At 38.0% G+C, this 13,854-nt stretch overlaps 1 protein-coding gene across 1 annotated transcript in view; it reads left to right on the top strand.

Moving 5' to 3' along the window:
* The window catches only part of LOC137653192 (solute carrier organic anion transporter family member 74D-like), a 167,141-nt gene that overhangs the window by 41,172 nt on the left and 112,115 nt on the right, over window positions 1-13,854 (top strand). Inside the window, exons 2-3 of the mRNA XM_068386574.1 lie at window positions 12,981-13,162; window positions 13,492-13,624. Of these exons, the coding sequence (XP_068242675.1) occupies window positions 12,986-13,162; window positions 13,492-13,624 (310 nt within the window). The 5' untranslated portion in view covers window positions 12,981-12,985. The remainder of the gene's footprint in view (window positions 1-12,980; window positions 13,163-13,491; window positions 13,625-13,854) is intronic.

Raw genomic sequence — 13,854 nt, 5'->3', positions numbered from 1 at the left:
CCTCGGCGGCGCCCTCTGCTGACGACGACAAAATCCTCGCACTGATGAAGAAGAAACCTCCGCAGCCGATGCAGCAGAACCATAGACCGAACCCGACTTAGTGTTTCTACCACCAGCAGTTTGGGAGCAACATAATGGAGTGCAGGCCCCCCTGCAAGTTCCCGAAGAAATTCTGATGCCTAACACCGTCGACATCAACCGTAGCCCCAGTAGCAGATCACGGCAAGATCGGATTCTACATCCTAGACGCCGTATCCAACTGTAGGCTTATGGTTGATAACGGCTGTATGCTATTAAAATTCCATCCCTCACAGGCCGACCTAAACCGGGCGCCTAGCAGTGATGCCCCCTCGCTCATCGCCGCCAACGGATCTCCCATACGGTGTTATGGGACTAGGGTGCTTAAATTCTCAATCATGGGCCGATTTTACTCTTGTCCCTTCGCTATTGCTGACGTCAGACACCCCCTCCTCGGCGCTGACTTCCTGGCTCACCATGGCCTACTCGTCGACGTCGCCAGGATATGCCTCATCGACACCGGGACATGCCGAACCCGCCCACTACGAGCTGGTCCGGGTATCACACCAATAACCGCCGTCGTAGCATAGCCCTACACGGCCCTTCTTCAGGAGTTCCTTGACATTTTCAAGCCAGAACTTCGACAATTGCCCGGATCTCCCTCCAAGCACGAGGTCTACCACCACATCAACACAACGGGACCTCCCGCGCACATCAAGTCCCGCCGCCTACCGCCGCAGAAGCTGAGAGAAGCCAAACGTGCCTTCGAAAACATGGAACGGATGGGCATATGCAAGAGGGCATCCAGCCCTTGGGCATCTCCGCTTCACATGGTAAAGAAATCGTACAGGACATGGAGGACCTGTAGTGACTACCGGCGCCTTAACCTCATCACGACGACAGACCATTACCCTCTGACAAATATGCAAGACCTCACCAGCGCCCTTCATGGGGCAAAATTTTTTACTAAAATGGACCTTCTTAAATCATACTTTCAGGTTCCTATGTTCCCAGAGAACGTGCCTAAGACCGCCATCATAACGCCGTTCGGCTCCTACACCTTATATTCAACCTTCGGCCTATGCAACGCAGGGGCCACATTTCAATGACTGATGGATAGCATCCTGGGGGACCTGCCGTTCTGCGTCTGCTACGTGGACGACATCTCAATCTTCTCCAGGACGAAAGAGGAACACTGGAGACACATCCGCGCCGTGCTGAAGCGCCTTCAAGTGAACGGTTTGATCATGCGCTTTGACAAGTGCACATTCGGCGCCGAGAGGGTGGACTCCCTCGGACATCAAATATCCGCAGCGAGCGTGAAGTCCACATCAACCAAGGTGGACGACGTGAAAACCATCCATCACCTTCAGGAGTTTTTGGGGATGGTAAAGTACTACCGTCGCTTCATCCCCTACATCGCCCACATCCTGACTCCCTTCAACGACGTCCTGAAGGGAAAAGCCAAGAAGCTCGTCTGGGGTTCCCTGCAGCAACGCGCCTTCGACAGGATGAAGGCACCCCTCGCCAAAGCCACCACCCTGGTGTACTATGACAACAGTGCCCCCTGAAGTTGTCCACTGACGGCAGCAACGTCGCCTGCGGTGCTGTCCTCGAACAGATCATCAACGGTTAGCCGCAGCCCTTGGCGTTCTTCAGTAAGAAACTCAAACCCGTGGAAACCAGGTACAGCACATTCGACAGGGAGCTCCTCGCCGTCTACCTCGCCGTCCACCACTTTAGATACATGCTTGAAGGGACTCCCTTCGCCATCCCAACAGACCACCAGCCCCTGATCCACGCTTTCGCGAAGTTTTCAGACGCATAGTCCTCTCACCAACAACGACACCTGGCAGCCATCGCAGAATTTGGCTGCACTATCAGCTACGTACCGGGTAAGAAGAACCCCATCTCTGACGCCCTCTCCAGGATCAAGATCAACGCAGTCCACCTGGGGATCAACTTTGCAAACCTCGTCGTGGAACAGCAGAACAACCCAGAGGCCCAAGACTGTCGTACGACAGCATCAACGCTACAGATAAAGGACATTCCCCTTAGACCGGCAGGGGAAATTATCCTCTGCGACACCAGCCCATGCCCATGGATTCCCACCTCTTGTAGAAGGAAGATCTTCGACGTCATCCACGGATTATCACACCCCTCGGGTCGCACTACAGCCAGTCTTTTATCCGAGAAATTCATCTGGCTAGGAATCAAGAAAGACGCCCGTGAGTGGGAGAGAGCCTGCATTAACTGCCAGACGAGTAAGGTCAACCGCCATAATGAGTCGGGAGTCAGCAATTTTCCCCAACCCAAGAGACGATTCGGACACATCCACGTAGACGTCGTGGGACCTCTGCCGCCTTCAGGTTCTGCACGATAACTCCTGACAATCATGGACCGCTCCACTAGATGGTTAGAAGCAACTCTGATGTCCAAAGCAACCACCCATGTCTGCGCCGAAGCTCTCCTGTCGAGTTGGATCAGCCGCTTCGGTGTCCCCGACGATGTCACGACGGACCGAGGTTCCGTTTTCTTGTCAGAGATCTGGCTCTCTCTGGCAAACCTGATGGGAACGACACTCCACAGTACCATGGCATACAACCCTGCAGCGAACGGCATGGTCGAGAGAGCTCATAGCACACTCAAGGCAGCCCTGATGGCACGATGTACGGACGAACATTGGAAAGCGCAACTCCCGTGGATCCTCCTTGGCCTTTGCACCGGTCCCAGGGCAGACGGCGAACCCTCTCCAGTGGAGAAGGTCTACGGCGAGGCACTTACAGTCCCTGGTGAGTTCTTCCCTGCAACTACCGACGACACCAAGCTGGATCAACTGAGAGAAATCGCAGGGAAATTCAGACCATGCCTGAAAACATACGAGGCCAGGACCAGACACTTCATGCCCAAGAACCTAGACGACTGTGACTATGTCTTCATCCAGGTTGATGCTCACCACTAACCCCTGACTTGACCTTATCGCGGCCCTCACGAAGTTGTCAGAAGAACAGCCAAAGCTTTCCTCTTGAACGTCCACGGACAAGAAGATTGGGTGACGATCGACCGATTAAAACCAGCATACCTTGAAAGCAATAAGAAGATCACCGCAGGCCCTGGTAGACCCAGGATTCCACCTCAGAACAAATCATCCACCAGACAGGAGAAAACCACGCAACGACAGGGGAAAACAATTCTTCCCAAGCAGAGCAATCTTCCCCTTCGCTCAAGCACCAGAGGGGAATTACGTCACCCTCCGCAATACAGGGGTTAATGGTATCAGTCATCTCCGATGCCCGCTGTCTGGGGTGGGGGGGGGGGTGGGGGTGGAGTACTTGTAGGACATCGTCTTACCCGCCGTGTTTCCTCCCCCTGGACATTTTTCTGCATATTGTAACTTTATTATTTATTCCACACAGCGGATTTTTGTATAACGATGTTGCGCTCTTTGAGAGCTTTAATTTCATGTATAGCAATGTATATTTCATTAGGCTACTGCCTTGGTATTTATAATTTATATTTGAATGAAAACACAAATGATTTTAGGAGTTGGAAATGTTTTCCTCCCGGGCTGCTTATCCATCCGCACTCTGTAATATAGTGACCATTGCATTTTCAGTAAATTGTCAGTCTCTCTCTCTCTGCTCATCTTGTCCTCACACTATCAATTAGGTCATCTGGTTAATGGACAAGACAGTCTAACTTGCTGTCAGTCTCAAGCCTGGATAAAAAGTCAGCTAATTCATATCAAAACAAAATCAAACCCTAAATAATGAATGTCTAGTCAATGGGGGAGTGCAATAGGGCTAGGGCATAACCTTTAAGTGTCATACTGAAATATTCTATGACAGCGGAAAGAAATATGGAAAGGGTACAGCATATTTGAGAATTGATGTCAGTGACTAAATTAGTTAGTGAGAAGAAAGGATTAAAAAAAAGGAAAGCTAAGAATTGGAAATTGGAATGTAGGTACTCTGTAGGAAAGGGAAGAGAGTTACTGGGTGCCATGCCGAGAAGGACAATAATATTATGATTCTATTTGTACAGGAGACAGAATGGAAAGTGAAAAGTACAAGAAAGTTTGGGGATGGATATAATGTTTACTTCAAAGGCGAAGATACAATTAGGAATGATGTAGTAATTACCCATCCCGATTTGCAAGAAATTGTCATTGACGTAAGGCATATCTTCTTAGCATATGCCCCCAACAAGTATGTTTAGAAAAGGAGAAGGAAAAATTCAAATGTTGATTAGATGAATGTATAAAAAGAGTTCAACGTAGTGATCTTTTAATGTTATCAGGGACATGACTGCCCATGTTGGAAAGTTCTGGTGGCTTTGAAGGAATACATGGAGGAAAAGGTTTTGGAAAAAGAAACCAGGAGGGGGAAAGATTATTAGAATTAGTAGAAGATATGAATCTGATAATCGTGAATACACACTTTGAGCGAAGAAGTCTTCTGGTAACTTATAAAGATGGGCAAAATAGGATAAATTGACTATGAATTGGTTATGAAGGAAGACAAAAAAATCATTATAGACTGTAAGACCATTCCAAATGAATATGATGTAACTGAACATTTTACCACACATGTTTCATACACGCTTGTACATTATAACGGTTTTGGTTTTTCATCTTATCACTCACCCTTTCCTGCACTGGTGATAGACCGTCCTGTGTTTTCATGCTAGCACAAGCTTTATCATGTTTGAATTTTTGTGACTTTTTTCCTCAATGATTGTTTAATAAAGTTTAGTTGCATTCACCTCCCCTCCCAATTATCACCTAACTGGTGCCTCACACAGCATAAACTGGTAGTGGCAGGTTTTAGGCTGAAAGCAATTAGAAAAAGAAAAGCCACAGCCAGGAATAAGATGATCAAAGTTTGGAGGATGGGGCGGGGTGAGAAGGCTAGAGAGTTGAGAAAAAAATTGCAGAGCCAGAAAAGAAACCTCAGAATCGGCTGTATAGATATGGGATGTTATGAAAGAGACAGTTGTACCAGCAGTAATAGAGGTGTGTGATGGGACAAGTGACAAACAGCAACAGAGAAAAGAAACATGGTGCTGGAATCAAGAGGTTCAAACAACTATGAAAGAAAGGAGTATAGCCAGAAGAGGATGGGAACAGGATAACACCTACCAAACAAGAGAGGGATATAGATAGCCAAAAAAGGAAACAAAGAGATTGGTAGCAAATGGGAAGGCAGAAGCCAGGAGAGAGTAGTGTAAGAGGGTGGGAACATCAGAGAGAGGAAAGGAAATCTACATAATTGCAGAAGCGAAAAGAAAAGACAGGCAAGAAGTAGGAGAGATAGGAATGATTACAAATGGCAGTGGAAACATCTTAATTTAGAAAGAGAAAGTCAAGCTATTAAATAATGAGAATGGGTGTGAATAAGTAGTAAATGTTCCTCCGGTGAAAGGACCAATATAAAAATTCAGAAATATTGAATTTAATAGTGCTACACAAAAGGAAAAATAAATAAAGCTGTTGGAAAGTCAGAGGCAAAATAGAAATGATTAACATCTTAGGATATCTAGGCAAAGAGTGGGTGCACACATTATTAGAAATGATCTAGGATGTTGAGGAAATGCCAATGGATTGGGAAGATAACTGGATGATTAGAATGTATAAACATAAAAGAGACTTGTTAAATTGTTGGAGCTACAGAGAAAGAAAGCATTAGGGGACTGTATTCAAGATAATAAAAAGAATAGTAAAAGGCAAGTTGAGAGTTGGTAAATATACATGAGCAGTAGTTTAAGCTTATGAAAGGGAAGATATTACAGTATCTTCACTGTAAGACAAATCCAAGAGAAGTATCTAGAAAGAAACAGGAAAACTTGTGTGTGTTTTGTGGATCTTGAAAAGGCATATGACAGCTTAGTCTAATGTGGTTTGAAATAGAGAAGAGTACCAGAGACGGGCTAAGGTTAGCGAGGATGACAAAATATGGGGAGACAGAGCCATTCCCAGCGGAGGTTGGCCTCCACCAGGGATCTGCTCTGAGTCTATATTTATTCCTCGTCATTTTAGACATTTTGACTTATGTATTAAGGATTAACGAAGTGGAAACTGATGTTTGAGGATGATTTAGTCACCATAGCAAACACAGAATAAGAATTATATGAAAGGTGTTTAGCATGGGAAAAACTACTGGAAAGGAAAGGATTGAAGGTGTACATTGGAAAGACAGAGGTAATGATTAGTAGTAGGGAAGGATATGAATACGTGAATTTTCAAGTGAAAAATGGAACAGTGGTAAAATAGAATGATGACTTTAACTGTTTGGGATCAATGATAATACAGAAGGAAGGTACTGAGAAAACACCAAGATAAAGAGTGAAAGAAACATCATGAAATGGCGAGAAATAACAGAAGTTGTTGCACCCAAGAAAATACACTTAAGGCTCAAAATTATTTTTATAAGACAGTTATCAGGCCCGTACCTAACAGCATTAATGGTGTAAAGGCTGCTTTTGGATGGGAGAGGCAAATGACAGTGACAATGCCCTAGCCAGCAGGACAATACCTGGAGACTGGCCATATATACATATGATCAACGACCAAGCTCCTCTTAACCTAAGCTAACACTAGGGAGGGCCAGACAATGGCTGCTGATGACTCTGCAGGTAGACTTCTAAGCTCCCACCCTTAACTCACAGGATGGTGAGGTTGTGGACAATAAAGAAACTATTTAGCTTGAGCTGGACTCGAACGTCAGTCTGGTGATTACCAGGTAGGGACGCTTCCAGTATGCCAACATAGCCCTTATATGCACAGAAACTTGGGTTCTTAAGACGAAAGAGCAGTGACTGTTGAAAATAACCAAGAATATCGCTACTGGAAAGGAGAGAGTCAAAATATAAGAAGAATGTGTGTTATATGTAAAGTAAAAATGAAGGCTAGGGTATCTAGTCTGAGATACGATGGCCATATAATTAGAGGAGAGAAGGTAAATCAATCAAGGGAGCTAAGGACAACCAGTAATAGGAAAGAGTATGGGGTGTCAGAGGAGCAGATGTCAGGATGCAGTGGGGAGGAAAGTGGGTGACATAGGACAGGGGGAAGATGCAAGGAATAGAAATAGATGGAAAAAGTTTACTCTAGCAGCTGACACTGCCATACAGGGGAATTGATAAAGCCAGAAAAAAGAAGAAGAATTAGGTCACCTTGTGTTTCATGAGTTGATAATTCAAATTAAAAAATTATCAATTAAGTCACCTGGTAGATCGGAAAGTTGAGTAAAACTTGTTGGTTGGAAAGACGGTGGTGTCATCCGGTAAATCCTGAAATGCATTATCACTCAGGTTCTGACTTCTTTAAGAGCTTCAGGTGGCCTGATTAATAACGACCTTGCCTTTCATTCAAAAAGACTAGAATTCGATCCCAGTATACAATAGAAATTTATTTCTATGTAAACACAATATTGTGTTGAAATTCATCCATTTATTGACTCGTTCAAGGTAATTTGTATTAAAAGCTATAGATTAGGTCCCGTGGTATATCAGAAAGTTGGTTAAACTATCTGCTATAAAACAACAGTAGTCTCATCAGATAATCCTGAAAGGCTGTTAGTATTTACAGTAGGTTCCAACTTATTTTAGAGCCTCTAGTGTTTACAACGACCTTCCTTTATTTCCATTTGAACACAATATTGTTTTAACCTTCATCCATATATTGAATCATTATGGTAATTCAATTTGAAAGCTATCAACCAGGTCCCCTGGTGGGTTGGAAAGCTAGTTAAATATCACTGGCATGGAAGACAGTTGACCCGCTAGGTAAATCCTGAAATGCATATAGCTCTCAGACTCCGAGTCATTTTAGAGCCTTTGATGGCATGATTGACAGAACCCTTGCATTTGACTTGATGAGACTAATTTTCAATCTCAATATAACTCAGTTATATATATATATATATATATATATATATATATATATATATATATATATATTATATATATGTATATATATATATATATATATATATATATATATACAGTATATATATATATATATATATATATATATATATATATATATATATACAGTATATATATATATATATATATATATATATATATATATACATATATATATATATATATATATATATAAATATATATATACATATATATATATATATTTATATATATATATATATATATATATATATATATATATGTATATATACATCTTCTTCTTCTTCTTCTTTGTCTGCATCTTTTCCTACTTCTATGTGGGGTCAATGTCTCTGGCCAGCTTTCTCCATCTACCTTTGTCCCACACTTCATCACCGGTTAATCCCTTTGATCGAAGGTCATATATATATTCTTACGAAGCTGGTCTAGTGTAGAGTAAATACTGTAATTTATTAATGATTTTATTTGTGTTTTCATTTGTGCATTGAAGAGGTTACTCAGCTATTAAGATGAGTCCCTCTCGTGTAGGTATATGTTTACTTCGTAAATTACTTAAGACTTTTGTCGTTAATTTCATTGTATTCTTTATTCAAGTCAGTATATGTCAATGTACGTGATTTTTAAGAATTTACCTTTTATTTGCACGTATTTGGTTATGAAGTCTTACATAGTCTGTTTGAGAGTGTTTTGTGATTTGTGTGAGATGTGAACAAGGGCTTATATAATGTTCTTTTATATTTTTATGAGGTATTGCATTATGTTTGAAAGAAAATAAGCAATTCTTGTGCCATGTGCTTTGGAATATTCTCGAAAAACCTAGTGATAGATGTTATTTTTTTTTATTTCGGGGACAAATGGTGGGCGGAGCTAGCTTAGAGAGAGATTCGTCTCACGTTGCGTGAGTACGCGTTCGAGAGAGCAATACTTGGTAACTCTAGCGCCTTAGGCAAACCCGCCACGCTTCCAGATCTCGTTCGGACCTGGAGCATTCTGGAAATAGCTAAGTTTCATATAAAGGCAACTCCAGGGTTGCATAGATGAGATAGAGAATACCAGCCTTAAGTCATAGCCATCTCCCTCTCTCTCTCATACGCATCTCAGTATATTATTTTAAAAGTGTTCAGTGACATATCAAAGTTTTGGTGTAAAGGGGTTTTTTTGTAAACATAGTGAGTATTTGTAAAAATTTTCTTAGGAGTTTTTGTAAATGGCCCTGCAGTAAGGTGAAAGGAATTTGTATCGTGATCTGGTTATCTATTTTCATTAAGTATAAAACTTGAATATTATATTCAGATTTAATTTCAAGTGAAACAAGTGATTATATAATTTTCATAAGTATTTTTTTTTCTTTTTTTCTTTTGTCCTAATCTAGGTTTTGGTCAGACTTAATATTTCTAATGATTTATTTGTTTTATGTAAATTCTTTCGAAGTGTTGTAATTTACATAGAATCTATTTGTTTTGGAAAGAGTGTATAATTCCAATTACCAGTGTTTAAATTAGTATTCGCTCGTATCCTGTAAAGAATAGAAGTAAGAGTTGTTTTAGATAAGTCTCAAGAATAATTACCCAGAGTTGTTTTGAGTGTACTTAAGAGACTTTTGGATATTCAGTGTTATATATATTTCTGTCTGGGGGTTAAATACTGTAACTGTCTCAGAGTTCGGGTATTAATGTTTCCAAGTGTAAAAGATTTAATGTCAAAGCAAACAGGTGAGTTTGGAACTAGAGAGGATGTTTAGCTTTCCAGCCGTAATATATATATATATATATCATATTATATTTCTGGTTCCCAGACACGGCACCAGCTTATAATATATATATATATATATATATATATATATATATATATATATATATATATATGATAAATTTTGCACATTTTTACGTGTTTTTCATATTCAAATAAGCCATATATATTTTTGATACATTAATGTCTGGATTCTCTTAACGACCTCGGGATCAGAGCCCCAGGCGAAATCACACAAAGACAAGAGCTTGGCTCCGTCACTGTCTGTACAAGCTTGCCGACCAGGGTTCGATTCCCGGCCGGAGCCAAGCTCTTGTCTTTGTGTGATTTCGCCTGGGGCTCTGATCCCGAGGTCGTTAAGAGAATCCAGACATTAATGTATCAAAAATATATATGGCTTATTTGAATATATATACATATATGTATTTATATATACATATATATATATATATATATATATATATATATATATATATACATATACATATATATATATATATGTATATATATATATATATATATATATATATATATATATATATATATATATATATATATATATATATCAAGAGGATGAGAACGGAATATGCAATGGTAGATGAAATATCATTGGAAGGAGGAAGGATTAATGAAGTGGAATCATTTAAATATTTAGAAACTCTGATATCCAATACAGGATCTTTAAAATTGGAGTCTAATGAAAGATTGAAAAAAGCAAATAAGACAATGGCTAGATTGAGTAAAATTTAGAAATCAAATCCCTTGAAAAATTAAGCTATATATAAGTTTAGGGAGATCAGTATTACTGTAAGGATATGAGTCGTGGTATGACACTGAAATTATATCCAAAAGATTTTGTAGATTTGAGAACAGAGCCGTCAGAAGAATATTTGGAGTTAAATGACAGGACATGATTAGAAACGAAACTATAAGAAAGATGAGATCATGGTGAGGGGTAGATGGAGATGGTTTGGACCAACGTGTATTGTTTCGACATGCTCTTCGCACTCCACAAGAGAGATTAGTTCACGAAGCTTTCAACTGGGTGCCACAAGGCACTAGAAGAGTTGGGAAACCCAGGCCTATATGGCTGAGGAATGGGATGCGTGAAGTAGAAGATGAATGGAGAAATATTAATTTAAAACCTCAAAATAGAGATGACTGGCGAAATCTAACCGAGGCCCATCGCGTCAATAGGTGCAGGAGGGGATGTTTTATATATATATATATATATATATATATATATATATATATATATATATATATATATATATATATATATATATGTGTATATATACATATATATATACATTTATATATATACATATATCTATATATATATATATATATATATATATACATATATATATATATATATATATATATATATATATATATATATATATATATATATATATATATATATATATATATAGATATATATATATATGTATATATATTTATATATATATATATGTATATATATAAATATATATATATATATATATATATATATATATATATATATATGTATATATATGTATATATATATATATATATATATATATATATATATATATATATATATATATATATATATATTCTCACGAAGCTGGTGTAGTGCAGAGTAAATACAGTAGGTTATTAATGAATTTATTTATATTTTATTTGGCCATCGAAGAGAGGTTAACCTTCTCTTAAGATGAGTTTTCCTCGTGTAGACATGAGTATATTATGTAAATTACGTAAGAGTTTCGTCGTAAATTTCATTGTATTCTTTATTCAACCCAGTATATGTAAATTTACGTTATTTTTAAGAATTAACTTTTTTATTTTACGTATTTTCGTGATCATATGAAATATGAACAAATGCTAATGTAATGTTCTCTTATATTTATGTGGTATTGCATCATGTTTGAGAGATAACACACAATTGTTTCGGGTACCATGTGCTTTTGGAATTTTCGTGAAAAACCTAGTGATAGGATGTTATCTTTTTTATTTTTTTATTTCGGGGACAAAGGGTGAGCGGAGCTAGTTTACTGAGATAGCCGTTTGGCGTGGTATGAGTACACGTTCGAGAGAGCGATACTAGGTAACTCTGACGCCTTGCCCTGCTACCAGGCTTCCAGAACTCGCTCTCCTGGAATCTTCTGGAAGTAGCTAGGTCTTATATAAGCCTCCCAAGGGCTGCATAACAGTAGTAGAGATGCAGCTGTCTTGTGAAAGAGCCCAAAATTCGCTCTCTCTCCGAGTACCTATAGTGTGTCCTTTCTTAAGTGTATTAGGGTGAGTGTTGGCATTGTGTAAAGTTTTTGTAACTGCCCCCGTTGGAATGTTAGGTATTTGTATTGTGATTTGGTTATCTATTTTTCATTAAGTGTCAAACTTAAATATTGTATTCATGTTTAATTTCTAGTGAAACAAGTGACTGTATAATTCTCGTAAGTGTTATTTCTTTTTTCTTAGTCTAAGGATTATTAAAATTTATTATTTAAAGTCATGTAATTATGTAATTTTCAGATCGTAAAATTTTTTACTTAATCTAAGTTTTGTTCAGACTTAATATTTCGAGTGATCTCTTTGATTTGTGTGAATTCTTTCAAATTGTTGTAATTTTTATAGAAAATATTTATTTTTGTAAAGAGTGTATTATTTCAATCACCGTTGTTTAGAATAGAATCCACTCGTATCCTATTAATGAGCTGTAGTAAGTTTATTCTTATTAATAATTACCCAGTTTGGTTTTGAGTATTCTTAAGAGACCTTTGGATATTCAGTGTTTTATATAAAACTGTCTGGGAGTTATTTAACTTTCTCAGAGTTCTTGCTTTAATATTTTAAAGTATAACATACTTAATATAAAGGCAAACAAGTGAGTTTGGAATTCGTAAGGTTGATTAACTTGCCAGTCGTAATATATAATATATTATATGTTTGGTTTCCAGTCACGAGCCAGAGTATAATATATTTTTGGGTGCCCAGACCCGGAAGTCCTCATATATATATATATATATATATATATATATATATATATATATATATATATATATATATATATATATATATATATATATATATATATATATGATTTAATTATATACATATAAATATATATATATATATATATATATATATATATATTCATATATATATGTATATATATGATTTAATTATATACATATAAATATATATATATATATATATATATATATATATATGTCAGGAATTCTTTGCTCATTATCTTATATTTTGATCAATGAAGATAAATTATTCTAATCTTCCAGCCGTCATGAAAATGCACAAACCTCCAACGGAACCATATATTGGAGAAGGAACCTCTTCTGGGATAGGGACATCTAACGAAGAGTCTTCTAGAATGGTGAACACAGAGGAAATTGTGTTCACTGAAGAAGAGCAGAAAAGTATTGAATGTGGTCTAGGTTTCTTCAGACCTCGGTGGCTTAAGGTATGTGCCCATCTGGGTAGAAATAAGTTTGGAGGTATTTGGGAAAGGCCAATATAGTATGTTGTAAGTGAGGGAGGGGGGTATGAATGTAAGGTCTATCCAGAGAGAGAGAGAGAGAGAGAGAGAGAGAGAGAGAGAGAGAGAGAGAGAGAGAGAGAGAGAGAGAGAGAGTACTGTAAATGATAGCCATGAGGACACGTAATATAATCAATGTAAATATAACCAATATGGTCATCACATAGTCACATCTTAATATTCTCCCAATCTCTGTTACTTTTCCCCATGACATTAAATTTTCGTCTGAATCTATTAACGTTTCAAATCTCCAGATATTTGCCCGCAAGGAGGTCCTCGTCTTTGTCTTTTCATTGGCAAACGTCGTGCAAGGAATGTATTTCTCCTATACAGTTGCTGTCATCTCCACCCTTGAGAAGAGGTTTAAGTTGAATAGTCTACAAATAGGTATTCATATCTCTTCCTGGTTTTGTCACAGAATATATTGTAAATATAGATTTTTCGTTAAATTTGTACATAGAGTAACGTTTAAGACTTCTCGTGATGAAAAGATGCACTTAAAATTATCAAGTTTTGTTGCCATTTACAAGAACAGTTATTTTTCATGTTGGATTTAAATTATTTTCCTTGTATTATAAAGATATGATTATTGAATATTCACCTTAATTCAGTTTGTC

The sequence above is a fragment of the Palaemon carinicauda genome, chromosome 14 (genome assembly GCF_036898095.1).
Source record: "Palaemon carinicauda isolate YSFRI2023 chromosome 14, ASM3689809v2, whole genome shotgun sequence".
NCBI lineage: Eukaryota > Metazoa > Arthropoda > Malacostraca > Decapoda > Palaemonidae > Palaemon > Palaemon carinicauda.
This window is presented reverse-complemented; position numbering and strand designations above follow the sequence as displayed.